The sequence below is a fragment of the Vombatus ursinus genome, unplaced genomic scaffold, assembly GCF_900497805.2.
Source record: "Vombatus ursinus unplaced genomic scaffold, bare-nosed wombat genome assembly UNPS02014818.1, whole genome shotgun sequence".
NCBI lineage: Eukaryota > Metazoa > Chordata > Mammalia > Diprotodontia > Vombatidae > Vombatus > Vombatus ursinus.
The window spans coordinates 2,619,999-2,637,799 of NW_020954596.1; the positions used below are offsets into that span (position 1 = coordinate 2,619,999).

A 17,801-nucleotide genomic window follows, 5' to 3' on the forward strand; every position below is an offset into this window, starting at 1 on the left:
CATCACAACACCCAGACACACAGTCTGCATTTATCATACACACCAAAGACATGCCCACTCACAGACAGAATGGACCACACACACACACACACACACAGAGGCATCACAACACAGCTTACTGCAGGCTTACCCAGCCCATGCCGCCCACGCATAGATTTAGAGATGCACACACACAGACCCGCCCCTAGGACTGGGTGGCAGGATGGGGGGAGGTAGGATAGAAATCTTCAACCCCACGAGCTTCCAACCACAAATGCATAAGTCCTGGAGGCAGGCAGTGCAGAGAGGAAGAGGTACTCACTCCAGTGAGCAGTCATCTGAGAATCCCATTGATCTTGGGAGTGGTGAGCTGGGAGAGGATCTAGAGACTGAATGATGGGACTGAGGTGGAAGCCAGCAGCCAGATTGTGGTGAGGCGGCTACCTTAGGAGCAGAGGCTTGGAGAATGAGTGGCAGAAGGAGTAGATGTATAAGCATGTAGAGGAGGTCTGGAGAACAGATGAAGGGAGCGAGTGTGGTGTGTAAACAGGTGGCAGACTGGGGGCCAGAGATCTGGGGAATTGGGGTGAAGGAAAACAGGATACAGTGTGGCATAATGGAAAGAAGAGAGGAGCTGGATTTCAATCCATTCTCTGTGACTTACTATCTGAACAAATTGTATGACCCCTCTAGGACTCAGTTTCCTTATCTATAAAATGGGTGGAACAAGATCTTCTTTAAAGGTCTTTTCCTGCTCTACATCCTATGACCATATGGTGCTGTAGACAGGGTTAGGGTCTAGAACTAGAACAGGAACTGAGATTGGAGTTAGAACTGGCAGGGCCTGGGGCAAAGTTTGGGGAGCTGAGGGGAACAGTTAATTCTGTGAGTGTATGTTTGGCAAAGACACATGCTAACTAACACCAGCTTTGGATGTTAGAGATATATCTATAGATTTGTGCCAGGGATTAATACTGGAAACTAATTCTGAGCTGGGACTTGCCTTAGTTTCTGTCTGTTACCTCTGTTTTGTTTGCTTAAGGTTTTTTTTTTGTGGTTTTGTTTTTTTTTTTTGTGAGGCATTTGGGGTTAAGTGACTTGCCCAGGGTCACACAGCTAGTAAGTGTCAAGTGTTTGGTCGGAGGCTGGATTTGAACTGAGGTACTCCTGACTTCAGGGCCGGTGCTCCATCCACTTCGCCACCTAGCTGCCCCCAAGTTTTTACCCCACAATGGGTGATTGATTAGGGAAAGGACACACTTTCTGCTTCCTGCTGTCCCCTCCCTGCCTGCTGGCCCAGTTTGCTCAGGGTCGGAGCATCCTACCCTATCACATGTTTAGGGCCCAGTTCTCAATCTCCCATGCCCAATGATACTGAGAAAACTTTAGTATGCTACATCTTGTCTGCAAGAGGCTGGTCAGCCCTTTCTTTTCCTCTTGCTCCCCACTCTAGTTGGTGTGTGGTCAGTGTATCCTGCCTCCTACCACTCACCTTCCCTTTTTCCTATGCCAAGCCTTATTTTCTTAATCTATCAGTTGAGTGTACATAGCCCTTGTTCCACTCTCCCTTCCCCAAAGGACAACCTATCCCCCTTCTCCTTACACCCTTCTTGATGGGAAATAATAGATCAATTAGGTGCTACTCCTTTTCCCTTCAGTGTGATTGCTTGAATTTTTCTCGGGGCTTCCCAGTCACCCAGCTGGCTGTAATGGGTCTTGGATTCTTCCAGGTGGGAAAGTAGCCTTTGAAATCAGATTTTTACTAATCACTAATTTGCCAAATAATCCCCCCTTCCCTTAAATGATAGGAACAAAAGGGAAAATGAAAATCCCAGAAATACAAATAGGTACAGACAATCCTTCCATACCTCAAAAACATGTTGAAACCCTTGGAGAATAGTACAAAGACACAAGCCCTTTCTTGAGGAAGGCTATGTGCCTGGCTCTGTAAATGGACAGCTCTGTGAGTGTGGAAAGGACTGATTTTTGAAGCGATGCTTTGTGTGTATCTGTGTGTGTGTGTGTGTGTGTACCCTCAGTTTGAGCAGAGGTACAAGCCATTGATTATTGCTATCTGATGTTGCAACACTCCCCTCCCCCCATAAGGTGCACTGAATTCTGCTAGTAGGAAGGGTAGAAATGGGGGCTGCAGCACCCTCCCCCCATGGCCTTCACTTATTCAGGATCTCACTCCCCCCTTCCTGTTCTGAGAATTGTTATTAACCCTGGGAGAGAGACATCCAGAGAATGTGACCTCCTATACTGTACTCCCAGAGACAGCAGAAACCCAAAGAATTTAATATGTTTGCCCACCTCCACTTCCACCCCAACCTTGAGACAAAGGGAAGAAGGAGAAATTTTCTTCTCCATCTCTGCCCCTCAGAGAGAGCCCAATCTTAAAGGGGTGGAGTTGCGGGGCGGGGAGAGGAAGGAAAGGAGGAGTTGGTGGAGGGAGAAGACTTATCCAAAAGCTAGGGAAGAGACACGCCCCAATCTGGAGGAAGACACTGACCAAGAAAGGCCTTCCTCTTTGCCATTGTATCCTGGGGACAGCCCTTGGTTATACCTATCCTGGTCTGGATGGCCTTGAATTCTATAGTTCTCAATCTTCCAGGACTTGTGTCAGCACCTGGTCTTGTCACAGTTATACTGTCTGGGCTGGAGTAAGGTCCTTGATTTGAACCCAGAGAGAATAGGGCTGGGGGTGCCTTTTAACTAGGGGAGAGCGCCCTGTTCTCTTTCGGAGAAGTAGGAAATGCCTATTAATCCTGGTTTCACACAAAGAATGGGTATGTGCTCTACCTGGCTGAGGTGTCTCTAAGGTTCCAGAGGGTAGGAAACAGGGTTAAGAAAAGAGCAGCCTGGAGGCCTCCATGGCATCCCCACCTGGGATCAACTGGGATAAGATGGCCGCTCAGATTTCCTGTTGATCCTCTTTTTCTTTTCTTTGTAGAGACCCCACCTGCAGCTATGGCTCGGAATGGATACTTCTTTGAAGAAACTGGTAGGACCATAAAGCCAAGGAATGCTTTGTCTGTCTGCCTACCTGCTCTGTCTGTATGTCTGAGCACTCCTGCAGTTTATTTGTGCCATTATTAACCATCTGACAGACTAAGGCTCTGCTTGTCTGTCTGTCTCAGCCTTTCGGCTTATCTGGCTCTCCTTCTGTCTTTCCCATATGCTATCTCCCTGTCTCTGGCTGTGTCTTTCTGCCCATCTCCCTGTCTCTGCCTATGCCTGTCTGTCTGTGTCCTTGTCTTTCTTTGTCCCTCTGTCCCTTTCTGTCTCTCCGTTTATCTGTCTATCTCACTCTGTCTCTCTGCCTGCTTTGCTGTCTTTCTGTCATTGGAAGCTGTTGCTGTGTATTCCCAGGGAAGAAGGTTTTCCTTTTATGAAACCCTGGGTTTTGCTGGTCCTTGCCCTAGCCTGTGGGTTGGGGTGGAGAAGATGGAGTGTACCATTCCCAATATCTTGTTGCTGTCTTTTCTGTGCAGTCTTGGGTATGCTATCCTCTCTAGGTAATAGCTGGTAAGATGGGATCTATAGTTTTCTGCTCCTTCCACAAAAGCTGGGCCCAGTGGGAGAGGGTGTACTGACTGAGGCACAAAGGGGGCCCTCCTTAACTGTCATCAGGAATGAGACTCACTAGCCCTGAGGAGACAGGCTTTTTTGCCAGATCCTTATCCCTTGGTTCCTCCCTCTTCTAGCTCCTTCCCTCCAACCCAGGGGGGAACTACCCATTCACCAGGGCTGGAAATATCCATCTGCCTTGGATATGTAGGTCTTCCTCCTCTCCTTAGGTACTCATAGAAGAAAAGGGAACAAGCATTTCTGTAGCACCTACTATGCGCCACACACTGTACTAGGTGCTTTACAGATATTAACTATTTGATCCTCACAACAAACTCTGCAAGATAGGTGCTATATTATCTCCATTTTACAGTGGAAAAAACAGACAAAGAGAGGTTAAGTGACTTGCCCATGGTCACACAGCTAGGAAGTATCTGAGGCTGGATTTGAAATCAAGTCTTCTTGACTCCAGACCCAGCATTCTATACACTATGCCACCTAGCTGCTCACCTAGAGCTGGGCCTAGTGCCTTCAGGGAAATCTAGTTTGCCCTCACCCACTTATCCCCTAGAGCTTGGCCTTCTTACAGACATGGACCCCAATGACTTGCCGGACCAAGAACAAAAATTTCAGGGTCGCCACAGTTACACAGACTTACTCCCCCTCCTCCAGTGTCTCTAGTTCCCTCCTATCATGGGACGTGGAGCAGAACCCACCATTCACTTTTTTATGCCCTTGGAGGGAGAAACCAACAGTCTTCCAGGCAGTTTCATCAATCAGGTGGTCTACCGGTCAAGCAATCCATTAGTCAAGTGGTCTATTAGCCAACCAATCCCTTCATAAGTCAATTCACCTGTTAGGCAGTCTGCCTGGGATTTGCCCTGTCAATTTGCTAATCTTTCCGTCAGACGATCTGTCAGTGAACCAGTTCATTTGTCATGCAGTTCATCAATGAGGTCCTCTACCAATGACTTGGTCCATCAGTCTGAGAGCGTTTCATCGGTCAGGAGAGCCACCAGTCAGCCAGTCAATTTACCAGGCAGTTCATCGGACATTCAGTCAGGCAGTGAGTCATTCTGTCAGTCTGGGAGACTTTCCATTGACTAGTCACTAAGCAGGGCCATGTCCTAGTGTCATCCAGGGTATGATCATGCCAACATATGGCTGGCATGGGTGGAGATGAAGACTTAGAGCCAAAAGGGGCTCTAAGAGAATTCGTGTTGATAGGGTATTGGTGTCCTCAGTGTTATTGATGATGGGGATAAGGCTGAGAGTTGGAGTGTCTAGGATACTGAGTCAGGGGTAGATTCATGGGAGAAGGCAGAAGAGGTTATGATTAAACAAGATTACTTCTGAGATCCCTTCTAATTCTGGGATTGTGAGAGTATCCTGGAGGCCAGTAGCCAGGGATGGGAGGATGAGGAGAGGTCAGTCTAAGCCAAAAAAAAAAAAAAAGCATGGTCATCTGAGAACAATGGTGAGAGTGAGGACCTAGCCTACCTCTTCTTTGGGCCCTGAGGTCAAGAGACAGGGAGAGTTGAGGACTTCCTAAGAGATGACTGAGAGCAAGAGGAGAGGCTCCAGGGGAAGGAGGGAGGTGAGAGGGATGAAGCATTAAGGAGATGATGGAGGGAAGGGAGGGAGGAGAGGGGAGGAGAAGAGAGAAGGTATGGTCGGAAGGGGAGGAAGAAGAGTTGAGGAATCAGGACTTGGGCTCATACAGTAGGAGATCTCTGTCTTGGGGGTTTAGATGCAGAGAGCTTTCTAGTTTAGAGTTTGAGTTTATGTGATTGGGGACAGTGGATGACTAGTCAGAGACCCCAGAGGTCACTGGGGCAAGTGCCCTAGTGAGGAGATAGTTTCATGGACCCCTCAGATCCCAAAGATAGGCCCCAGAGTTCCTTGTTGGACCTGAGCCTTGGGAGAGAGACAGCACTGGTAGTGAGATGTGGAGAGGAAATATACTTGGGTGAGTGGGAAATGAGTCAGTGTGAGTCATTCTCCCTACCCCCCCCATCAGTGAGCGAATAGGGGAGAGCCAATACAAGAGGGAGAAATCGGTTTATTGTGGTGTCTTCCTCAGTTCAGGGCAATTCCAGGTCACCCCAAACCCTCCTGCGGTTCCTGCTGCACTGAGACAGAGGGAAAGGGAGAGAGAAAGAGAGAGAGAAGGAAGGAGAGAGTCTGGAACAAAGACAGGAGATGGGCTCACCACTGGGACAGGGGACAGAACTCAGAAATAGGGGGAAGAGAGTAGAACAGGACAGTTATGGTGCAGTCTAGTGCTAGAATGCACGATGCCAGTATCCGCCGATAGAAATTGGACTGAAGTGGAATTCAGGAAGGCCCTGGGGCATCAGAGACACCTAGTCAAAGACAGAGGACGTCATTAAGTTCTGGAAAGATCAGGAAATGCTTCCTGGAGGAAGGGGTACAGAGAAAAGTGAGGATGGTATGGTGCCAGGGAAGGGCAACAGGAGCAAAGGCTTGAAAACTGGCATGAACCTGGCATATGCAATTGAAGTCCAGCCACGGGGCTGGAGTGGAGAGTGCATGTAGGGCAACTATGGGAGATAAGCTGGAGGCTGAAGTTGGGACCAGTTGGAGGACCCCACATCCTGGTCAGGGAGAATGAATGGGAGATTGGTTAGGCAAAGGGAAAGTATGGAAACTCTGTAGACAGGGGCTGACATGATCCAAACTGTGCATTAGGAAGTTTAATCCATGTTCCTTAGGGAACCAGAGCCTGCCAACCTCTCCCCTGGAGGCATGGCCCCAGCTTCACTTTTCATTGCCTTATTCCACATCCTCCTCCTCTGTCACAGAGGAAAAAAGAAAGGAGGAATCCAGGAGGAGGAAGAGGCATCATTTAGGAGGTGAGGATAAAGGGGAAAATGAGAGTTCTGTCCTCCTCCCTCCAATGTGGCAGATGGAGGGAGGCCAAAGGGGGCTCCCCAGGACCCTTTCCCTAACTCCAGGCTCTTTCTTACCTAGGGTGGAAGGGGTCCATTATAGCAAGGACAAGATGGGAGCCAGTGGGAGGTCCTTCATCAGTCCTCTAGGATGGGTCACTGTATCTTTGTGGCCCTCCTGTCACCTCTCTATCTGTTGATCCCTCCAACCATGTCATAGATCAGGACAGGTTCTCTCTGCCCAATCTGACAATTGAAAGCATCCTTAGATACTGTCTGATTTAAGCTTCTCAACTTCACAGAAAACTAACACCTTCCTCTACCCTCCCCCTCCCACACCCCCCTTTGCCCAGGAGGGGATTGGATATACTATTGTTTCAGTGGCCGGGCTGAGACTGGAACTCAGGTCTCTTCACCTTAAATTCAATGTCCTTCCTGATGCATTGTACCACGTTGCCTTTTCCTCCCTACCACCCCACCCATCCTCAGCCCACCAACCCCAGACCCATCTCTTTCATCTCTCCATCTCGGAATCCCTCTGTCTTTAGTATTGTCTCTGCATCTTTGAGTCCCCGTTTCCCTCAGTAATTGGAACGTTTGCTCTTTGGTGGGGGGAAGATGTTCAGAATGAATTCTTTTCCCTCAGCATACTCCGCCACACACACACACACACACACACACACACACGCACACACACTTCATAGAAGAGCTGTAAATGCTCTAGGAATAGTCATTCCCCCTAGCCTCAGGCCTCTGCTGCTTCCCATAGGTAACTGCCGCCAAAGCCCACCAAAGCTCTGTGTCCATGTGGTTGTGTCTCTGTGTCTGTCTCCATCAGTCGGTCCGTTTGAGTCTGTATTATCTATCTCTGTGCCCACTCTCCGTGTCTGTGCCTCAGCTCCTACTGACCTGTGTGGGTGTGTGTATCTCCCTCTAGGCTACCTCAAGTGTGACACCGAGGATGGTACTGAGGGAATGGAGGAAGAGCTGTTTGACACGGTCAACTCTTCCATCGTGTCTGGAGAAAGCATCCGGTTTTTTGTCAACTTCAACCTGGACATGCAGGCTAACCTGAGTGGTATGGGCAGACTGGGGTCTGGGGAGGTAGGGGGGCACATGGTCCCAGCCTTGAGAAGCTCCCAGTCTGAAGGGCCTTGGTGAGCCCCTGTGCTGGGAGCCCCGGCCACCCTTCCTTCTTCTCTCCAACAGAGGATGATAGATCAGGCTGCGTGCTCCTGCACACCTCCAGAAAGGTGAGTTGTTCCAGGGGTAGCTCCAGGAATGGGAGGTGTTAGGGTGTCATGGTTCTCAGCAGGGCCCAGGGGTCCCTGCTTCCTACCCCCATCTCCATTTACATTCCCCAGCCCCAGGTTCGTTTTAGGTGGGCGAGTGTTGGGACATGGAGAGAAAACGAGGAGAGACAGAGCTCTTGAATTGGGGGTTTGGAGCAGAGCATTATGGGCATGCTTCAGCAGAGCTATCAGATTAGAGGAGGAATGTTTTCAGCTGGATTTAGGCAAAGGGAGGAAAAGTTGGAGTTTTGCTTGCCACCCTTGTGTGTCCACAGGTGTCTGCCTGTGTGGGTGGGTCGACCTCGCTGGCCTGTGTGTCTGTCTGCGTGTCCCCATTTCTCTCTCTTCTCGTGTGTCCCCTTGTTTGCTGGATTTCATGGCTCCCCAGTACCTGAAGTTAAAGAACTTTGAGGAGGAGATCCGAGCCCACCGTGACCTGGACAGCTTCCTGGCCCGGGCCAGCATCATCTTGGATGAGACGGCCACATCGCTGGATGATGTTCTGTGTGAGATGCTGCGTCATTTTTGCCAGGACCCAAGCAATGCCGAACCTGGCTTCAACTTCGAGCGGATCATGGCAACCCTCTTCACTGATGCGGGGACTCCTCGAGAGGGCACTGGTGACTGCCAGGGACACCCCCCCAACTCCCTGCCTCCTGAGGTTTCAGGGTCCCCAACTTCCTGCCCGCACCCGCACTTCTCTTTTCCAGCCTGGGAGAAACACAGAGGGATGGAGGGTGGGGGGACGTGTAACCCTGGATGGGGATGAGGTTAGAGGCTTGTTTCTGCTCCCTTCTTACTCCCCCTCCACCACTCTCCTCAGTTCACCTCCTCTCTGATATAATCCAAGGAGTCACAGCCACTGTTACTGGGATTCAGTACCAGCAGTCCTGGCTTTGCATCATGTGAGTACCATGAGTCTCCCCTAGGTCACACCACCTCCTCTCCAGGCCTGGCACACCCAGAGGCTACAAATAGCCAGGAGGCAGCCTGGCCAGCTTTGCCTGGTGGGTAATAGGATCCATGTCTTTCCCCCAACCCCAGCTGTAACATCAAGTCACTGCAGCGGCGCCACGTGTGCATCAGCCGCTTAGAGCGGCCCCAGAACTGGGGTGAGAATTCATGTGAGGTGCGGTTTGTGATCCTGGTGATGGCACCCCCCAAGTCGGTGAGTGACCTTAGCAGGGCTCTCTCTGCCAGTGGGGAAGGGCTGGGTGCCAGTCCCCCTTCTGACCTGCCCTGGCACCCCAGAAAAGCACGAAGACGGCTACTGAAGTGGCACGGACATTTGCGACCATGTTCTCGGACATCACCTTTCGCCTTCGGCTACTGGAGGCGCGCACCACGGAGGAATTCAAGGAGGCCCTGATGCAACAGAGACACCTACTCACTGTTATCAAACCACGATCCGCAGTGATCTCAGAAGGTGAAATCTACACCCCGGCGCGGCCTCGGCCGCATGGAACAAAAGACTTGCAGGTGAGTAGGGAGAGGGCTTTGGTCTGGAAGGGGCCCTTGGCCCCGGGGCTCCCTCTGGACCAATTTGCCCTGCCTTTAACTTCCCACCAGTGTCATAACTTCCTACGACTGGGGAAAGGAATCATGGACGACATCGCCAGGCGTTTTCCTGTGTATGCTCTGGACTTCACGGATGGTAAGTATGTGTGTGGGGCAGGGGTAGGACTGTTCCAAGGCAGGAGCTGAACTTAGCACCTATCACAAGGAGGCCTTGATCGAGAGAGAAAATTTGGTACCAGAGACTCAGGCTGTGGCTGCCCCTCACCCGTGCCTACTATAGGGGTTACTGGATTCTCTAAAGAGACTTGGGTTCAAATCCTGCCTCTGATCCTAATGATGTGACTGTGGGCAAAATCATTAAACCTCTTTGAGCCTCATTTTGTTCACCTGTAAAATAGGGTACTAACTACCTCATAGGGCAGTTGTAAGAAGCAGAGATAGTATATGTAAATTACTTTGTAACCCTCAAATCGCCGTATAAATGTCAGATGTCGTCGTCGTCGTCATCATTTTCTTTATAATCACTCTTACCATGGGCACAGCATTTGTGTGTTGAGGTCACATGGCCCCCATTTAGCTACAGTCTTCCCAGAGCAGGGTTGATTTGACCTTTGACCTCTTCTCCACACACTTTCACCCCACCAGGTGTGATAGGAAACAACAAATCTTTGGGGAAGTACTTCACCACAACGATCTTTCTCTACTTTGCCTGTCTCTTGCCAACCATTGCCTTTGGTTCCCTCAATGATGAGAACACAAAGGGAGTCATTGGTGAGTTGGGGTTCTGGTGGAGGGACTCCACAGACCTCTTTCTGTGGAGTATCATCTCAGGGTCTTTGCCAGAGAGTATCCAGTTTTTGCCTATAGAGTATCCAGGCTTAGGGTCTTGGAAATAATCCCTGCCCAAAGCCTGGAGGAATCCCTGTGAGATAACCTGAGGCCCCAGCTCACCCATCTTCCCCACCTTCCCAGAGGTGCCCTGTCAGTCTGTTGCTTGCTTGGTTTCTGTCTTTCCAGATGTGAAGAAGACGATTGCTGGCCAGAGCATTGGCGGCCTCCTGTATGCACTGTTTGCAGGACAGCCCTTGGTGGTGCTGCTCACCACCGCACCACTGGCCCTCTACATACATGGTCAGTGATGCCCCCCAACCCCCTTTCAGACTAGATCATGCTCTCTTCCAGGGTCCAGTGGATTAGAAAGGAGGTCCTTTGGCTCTGGGACACATACAGGAGACCCTAAATATTGGCACTTCTATCCCGTCCCCCAGAGCCAGACTCTTCGTCCTTTCTAGAAGACCTTATACCTAGATTGGGCCGGGAGTCAGGGGAAAGCTCTTCTCTAGGCCAGGAGTTCGCACTTAACGGACAGCCCCTTCCTCCATCTCCTGTGGGCCTGACTTCCCTTAGCATCCCATCTCTTCTTTGCCATTGGCCCTTTTGGTCATTCCTTTCTCAGTGATTCGTGGCATTTGTGATGACTACCACCTGGATTTTCACGCCTTCTATGCCTGGACTGGGCTGTGGAACAGTTTCTTCCTGGCGGTCTATGCCATCTTCAACTTGAGCCTTCTCATGAAGGTTTTTAAGAGGTAGTGTGGTCCCTGTGCCCTGGCTGCTTCCCCATCTTCTGCTGTCCCCACCTAAGCTGCTTCGAGCTTCCACACTGCTGACAGTGTTAGAATCAGGCCTGCATCCCAGGTCTCCTGACTGTAGGGGATAGAAAGGGTGGTCAGGGTCCCTGGGGGAGAAGGAGAACCCTGGGATTAATATCTTCTCCAGATCTAGCACTTCTAAAGAGTCTCAGTGGGGTCCAGTGTAAGGGAGCTCAGGCCAAGTCATGGACTGACCATGCAGGGCAGTGATGGCCTATGTATGTGATCTCATCTAAGCTGAGCTAGCCATGCAGGCAGGCAGGTTCTGCCTCCTGTTCCAAGTGAGCTAACTCTCCCCCAGACACACACACATGCCCCAGTAAAGACAAAGATGGGGCAGGGCCAGAGCAGGTAGAGAGAAGGCAGGAGAACCTGGGCTCAGATCCTTTCTCCAGCACTTCTAGCTATGTAAACATGGTCACGTCACTTAACATCGCCAAGCCTCAGTTTCCTCATCTGTCAAACGTGGATAATAATGCCTAGAGCACCTGTGTCCAAGGGATATTGTGAGCATCCAAGAAGACAAGGTGTGTGAGGCATTTTGCCAACCATAAAGCACCATATCAGTGGCAGCTTTTATGATTTGGGTCAGTCCTAGAAGGACTCCTGGCAGAGACTGGCTTGTTTGTGGCATGGAGGTGATGAAAAGAATAGGCTGGTACTCAGGATGGATGTTCTTGCTCCTAGATCAACGGAGGAAATCATTGCACTCTTCATCTCCATCACGTTTGTGCTGGATGCTGTCAAGGGCATGGTCAAAAGTAAGTCCTGATGCGGCTCTTGCCCTTTGTCCTCCCATCCTCACTTTTCTTTGCCCCAACCCCCACCACTCTTGGCATTCCATCAGGGAGATGGAGAAGCAGCAGACCCAGGCCCTCCCCTAAGAAAACACAGAGTCTAAAGAGGACGAGACCCACAGAGAGAAGAGTCAGAGATGAGCAGGGCATTCTCCTCTAATGCCTTCCATTCATAGGAACAAGAGATAAGTGTAGGCTGGAGAATCCAGGGAAGGTTTCACAGAGAATTGGGAATTGAACTGGGTCTAGAAGGGGGAGCAAGATTCAGCCAGGCCTAGATGACACCAGGGAAGGCACTGTGGGCAGTGACAACAGGCTGGGCGAAGGTAGGTAGGCGGGAACATGCCCAGCCTGCATGCAGGACAGCGCTACGCTCCTGTCTGCATGAAACAATGAGAGCAAGCCTGGAAAGAGAGTCCAAAACTAGGTTTTGGAGGGCTTCAGATTGTGCACAGAGGAGTTTAGAATCTCTTCCATTCAATTTGACAAATAGTTATGAAATGCCTACTGTGTTTTGTAAAAGCTGCCCATTCCATGAAAGATCTCCTTGAATGACTTAGCACAAAGTGGACTCTCGAAGTTTATGCCAGGAGACAGCAAACTCTGGCAGGTACTGCCTAGCTGGAATCAATCAGCGAGCATTTATTATGTGCGTACTGTATGCCAGGCACTGGGCAAAAACAAAAACAAAACCACAATGAAACCATCCATGCTTCCAAGGAGCTGGTGCTTTCATTCTGTCCTTCTGTTATGTGCTTAAGTAAGCATGTAAAAAATAAAGACAAGGTGATCTGGGGAGAGAGGAAGGCACTGCTTCATGGATAAGTGGGGACTGGAGGTGATTAGTGAAAGAAGCACGGGATTCTGGGAGGCAGAGATGAGGAGGTGGCCGTTCCAGGCATGGGGCACAGCCAGGGCAGACATGGGAGATGGCAGGTGATGGATGCAGCAGGGCAAGAAGGCCAGTGCGGTTGGACCATCAAATGCAGGAGGGAAGGGGAGTAATACGTAATAAGGCTGGAAAGGTGGATTGGGGCTAGGTTGTCAGGATCACACTGCTAATAAGAGGTCTGAGGCAGATTTGAACTTAGGTCTTCCTGCTCCAGGCCCAGCACTTTATCCCCTGAGCCATCTAGGAGGGGACAGAGCTGTCCTGCAGAAGTTGGATCATGGGCTCAGTGACTGTATCTTCAGTTCAAAGGAGCTTCTCACCAGGGACTGTTAATGAATTTGTTTGGTCACGAAGTGAACAGACACAGAAAATGTCTTTTAGTCCTGTGCTGGCCCTGAAGCATGGCAAAGGAGGCAGAGGATGCGGGGAATCACTCAGTTCTTAGACTCCCATAAATAGGAATGTAACTGTTCCTCTGGACAAGCAATCTTTGTTCAGTGACCCACAAGCCAACGTGCTCGTGGTGGTTCTGAACGACACTACACCCTGGAGGAGCTAGAGTAATACGAAAGGATGAGGGCAGAGGCAGCAGCTTCTGTTTGCACCAGTCAAGGGCATACCTAAACCAATCAGAACACAGATCCTTAAGTATCTGAAAATGTGCAGGGTACTGAAAGCTGAAACAGGCTCTGGCCTCAAAGAGTTTGTACAGCTAGCCATTCCACATCACGGGGGGGGGGGTACAGCGCCCCCGTTGTCTGGAAAATCTGCATAAAAGTTTTTGGTTTTCCCTTCATACCACAGAAGAAATCTAAATTTTTTTTCTTTTTCTTTTATGGGGTGTTTACAGAACCTTATTGTAAAATCCAGGTTAAGTATTTGGTCATCTGTTTGGTCATGCTCAGTGTCATGTGTGGTTTCCACAAAACTCCCCCCAAAATTCTATTTAATTTAATTTCTTATGCCGATCCACAATATATAAAAACCTCAATGGGGAAAGTCGCAATGAGGAAGGGATAACTGTAATCTAGTATTTGGATACATGTTGTATCCCTCCTAGTACATATGACGGACAGTGAGGAGCCATGGCAGGTCTCTGGCTGTGCAATAGGGAGATCTGGTAGTGTGCAAGGAAGGCCGGGAGGGAGCTGTGGAGACTATTGCAGTATTCCAAGTAAGAGAGAATGGGGACTTCCACTATGGTGGTGGCAGAGTGCACAGAGAGACGGGGAGGGGCAAGAATGGTAGGAAGCAACAACAAAAAGGATTCTGTGCTGATGTATGGACTATGGGCAAGAAAGGAAGAGAACTAGAAACCAGAAGGCAAAAGGTCAACACAAGCTAATAATAAGGTATCACTAAGATGCAATAGATGATTCTTGACTAGAATGTGGCAATGGAATGGAACCCCTTATTCCAAGGAACAGATCTCATAAAGAAATTGAGAGGATACTGTCAAGAGTACAGACGTCTGTCAAACGGACATTCACATAGATATGCACACTAAAAATGTTTTGCAGCATTAATGTTATCCCTCTTTGTCTCAATCCTAGGTGACTTGTCCCTGTTTCCACTGGATATACTTTTCTTTTTAAAATCTGAGCTCAGCAGAGAGCTACCTGTTGCAGCCGTATCAATCTGTTTAGATCACTTGGCTTAACTTCTTTTTTCTGTATCATTTGTGTCAGCTAAAAATAGAGCAGTGGATAAGCTCTTGTCTTTCCCTGCTGACAGTTTCATTTTTTAAAATGTCCTGAGAGAGAGCTGCCTGATTCTGACCAATGAGGAAGAGCCAGAAAGAGAAGTGAAAGCGACAAGCTTTGGGAGGCAGGGACCCCACCATCTCTGAGACGAAGAGACGCGAGAGGTAGTATGCTTAGTGATGACACCCACAGGCTTGGATTAAGACACCCAGGTTTGACTCCCCACTCCGACCCTTCTTGTATGACCCTAGCAAAGTCACTTCTGCAGTGTTCTTCCCAGTAAAAATGGGCCTAATAATGCCTTCACCATCTGTTTTCATGGGATTGTCATGAAGAAAAAGCATTTAAAACCCTTAAACAACTGTAGAAATTTGAGCCATGATTATAATAGATAAGAAGGGAAATGCCAAGCATAGTACGGCATGTGGCCTTCACATGCCATACTATGGTTTAAGAAAAACTTATTTATTTTTAAGAAGAACAAATTTTAAGAGGTTAAGGGAAAAGATAGGTAGAATCATAAGTGTACGAAGCCAGCTCAAACTGGCTCGCGACAGCCAGTTGTTAAATTTTCAGTGTGAGCATTTATACGTTGGATAACAGCAAATGGTACAGTTCAGGGCTTGGCTTGTTGTTTTGTTGATTGTCTCTAGACTTAAGAAAGTGATGGAGAAAATGTTAATTATGCAAATTAAACTTAAAAGTGTGAGGTGAGTACAATTTTTTTCTTCTTCAGGGAGCCGGTTGTTAAATATTTACCAGCCCCTAACTAGAATTCATTTGTTTGAATATTGAAAAAGGAAGATAACTGAAGAGGGAGATGAGATTCTCAAGATCAAAATCCTAAAGATGTAAACACAAATGATGCAGCTAAGGGAAACTAAGCCGAGTGATCTAAAGAGATTGATACGGCTGCAACAGGTAGCTCTCTGATGAGCTCAGATTTTTTTTTTTTTTGGCTAGGCAATGGGGTTAAGTGACTTGCCCAGGGTCACACTTGCACAGGGTCATACCACTAGTAAGTGTTATGTGTCTGAGGCTGGATTTGAACTCTGGTCCTCCTGACTCCAGGGCCGGAGCTCTATCCACTGGGCTACCTTGCTGCCCCCGTGAACTCAGATTTTAAAACGAAAAGCGCCTCCAATTAGAGGAGGAACAAGTAACCTAGGAGCAATACAAAGAGGGTTGGGGACCTATGAGAATACCAATGACACTGTTAAAACTTGGAAAAAGTCTAATGAGTGATGAGGACTAAGGCCCTCCCTGCAAAAGGGCTGGTTTTTTAAGCTGTGTTAGGCACCAAAAGAACTCGGAAGCAATGAGGTGGATGAGAACGAAGCCAGAACCATTGGACGTGTCTCTTACTTCTGCTTTCTTCTGTGCAGACTGGAAAGAATAGGACAAAAATGAATAACAGGGAATTGAAACCCGGTATAAGTGAAGGGACAGTAGGAGAACTCCTTCCTGCCCTCAGTGAATTCAAGTCACTAGGCCCCTACACCAACCACGTCTGAGATCCTGAAAGAAATGGCAGATAGGAATGCTGAACCTTTGTTGGTGATCTTTGAGAGAAAACTTGACAGATAGATAAACTTCCTGAGTTTGAAAAAGGAGTCAATCAATTCTTCAGACTACAGGCCAATGAACTTGATGGTCATTCCTGTGGTAAGGCATGTAGATAGAGTAAGAGACAGAAGTCAGACAGCCTGAAAGGTGTGTTGGCAAAATGTCATAATGGATTATTAAAAGGATGGTGTGTGAGCATGCAGGCCATTAAGGCCAAAAAGAGCCAGCGTATGGTCACTACAAACCACTTGTAGTAGACTAGTTAGGAACAGGATTACTAGAGTTGAGTCAGCAAAGTGTGGTAGGCAACAAGAGTCTATTTTCTGGACTTCAGAAAAAAAACCTAAACCACCCCAGAATCTCTGATGATATCTTTGTGGACAAGATGGAGAGATTGGGAAATGTTGGGGAAATGTATGACTCCTTGAATGCTAGAACCCATTGAGCATCTCTTAAGATGCTCCCTTGAGGTCTCTTAAGCTGGGCCCCCAGGAGCTGTTCTTGCCTGTGCTTTTCAATATTCTAATCAATGACCTGGATAATTACAAAGATAGCAGACTTAGCAAAGTTGTAGATCATATGACATAGAGGGCCGGTTTACATGTTGGATGACAGAATAAGGATCTAAAATGACCTCAATAAATGATGAGTTTAATTCGATGATACTGGAGGATTAAATTAAGGAAGAAGGGAAAGTTGTATGCTTGGATTTTAAAAAATCGTTGTACATGTATGGGGTGAGGGATATGTGCCTTGACACCATATTAGGAGGAGTTTTAGTGGACTGTAAGCTTGGTATGAGTCAACAAGTGTGACAAAATGAGTAGAAAAGTTAATGAAATTGTATGCTGTAGGAAGAGGGTCATAGGATCCACAGCAAAGAAGCTGGGAGTCCCACTGTCGTTGGCCCTGTTCAGAACACAGTGAGGTTCCACACTTTAGGAAGGCCATCACAGGCTTGAACAGGTCCAGAAGAAGGAGACCAGGACCAGTGAAGGCATTGGAGACTATGCCTAATGAGGCTCAGTTGAAGGAATTGAGGAACCCTTAGCCTGGGGTGGGGGTGGGGGGAAGATGTTAGCTGTCTTCAAATATTCAGAGGGTTGTAATGTGGAAGAAAATTTAGCTTGTTCTGCTTGGCCCCAGAGGACAGCACTAGGATCCAGGGAGCTGAAAGGAAGCTGATTTTGCTTCGGTATATGGAGGAGAAACTTCCTAATGGTAGAAGTATCCAAAGGGAGAATGGCCTGCCTTGGGAGGTCAAGTTCTCCATGATTACAGCAAACTTTTCACCTGAAGCTTGGGTGTGTGAGGGGGATAATTCTATGATTCCGGTGGGCCTCCAACCTGCCTGCTGTTGTCCCATTTCCTTCCATTGCCTCAAAATGGCCCTTCCCCTTCCCCTGGGGAGCTCCCTTCCTGACTGTCTGGCCTTTTCTCTCCCTCTGTGTCCCAAGGAAGCCACTCGCCCTTTTTGGGAAAGGAGTGTTTTTGTTGCCCATGGGCTAACATGGTGGAAGTGGGGAGGGAGGGAGACAAGTCACAGGTTTTTAGGGTTCACTTGGGAGTGGGGATGAGACCCAACAGAAAAGACCGTGTGGGGATTGTGGGGAATCTGACACCCCAGAATGTCCAGGTGGTGGCTTTCCTGACTAATGCTCCAGCCACTCCCTTTCCACTAAGGGCCCAGAAGGGAAATGGAACCAGGGTCCTAGATCCCCCAGGGTCCTACACAGCAGTTCTTCCTCCCACCATGTGCATATGTGACGGTGCCACTGGAGTTTCCTGTTGTTTGGTCCTGACCTTTGTCTTCTGCAGGAAACGATTCCCCAAGCATCTGGTGTATCTGCTGAGCTTGCCTGACCCAGCCAAGCCTTCTCCTTCACATTTGTGTGTGTGTGTGCATGAGCGTGGCGCTCG

At 48.7% G+C, this 17,801-nt stretch overlaps 1 protein-coding gene across 4 annotated transcripts in view; it reads left to right on the forward strand.

Moving 5' to 3' along the window:
* Positions 1–17,801, forward strand: part of SLC4A11 (solute carrier family 4 member 11) — a 38,739-nt gene that overhangs the window by 16,821 nt on the left and 4,117 nt on the right. For 3 of the 4 annotated variants that reach the window (XM_027836528.1, XM_027836529.1, XM_027836527.1), the window contains 12 exons: positions 2,933–2,983; positions 7,399–7,539; positions 7,671–7,714; positions 8,142–8,373; positions 8,577–8,658; positions 8,798–8,921; positions 9,005–9,232; positions 9,323–9,407; positions 9,917–10,042; positions 10,289–10,402; positions 10,728–10,860; positions 11,611–11,684. In XM_027836528.1, coding sequence (XP_027692329.1) covers positions 2,950–2,983; positions 7,399–7,539; positions 7,671–7,714; positions 8,142–8,373; positions 8,577–8,658; positions 8,798–8,921; positions 9,005–9,232; positions 9,323–9,407; positions 9,917–10,042; positions 10,289–10,402; positions 10,728–10,860; positions 11,611–11,684 — 1,417 coding nt within the window. In that variant the 5' untranslated portion in view covers positions 2,933–2,949. Of the gene's footprint in view, positions 1–307; positions 411–2,932; positions 2,984–7,398; positions 7,540–7,670; positions 7,715–8,141; positions 8,374–8,576; positions 8,659–8,797; positions 8,922–9,004; positions 9,233–9,322; positions 9,408–9,916; positions 10,043–10,288; positions 10,403–10,727; positions 10,861–11,610; positions 11,685–17,801 lie in introns of those variants that run through there. The other variant, XM_027836530.1, reaches the window with a different exon arrangement.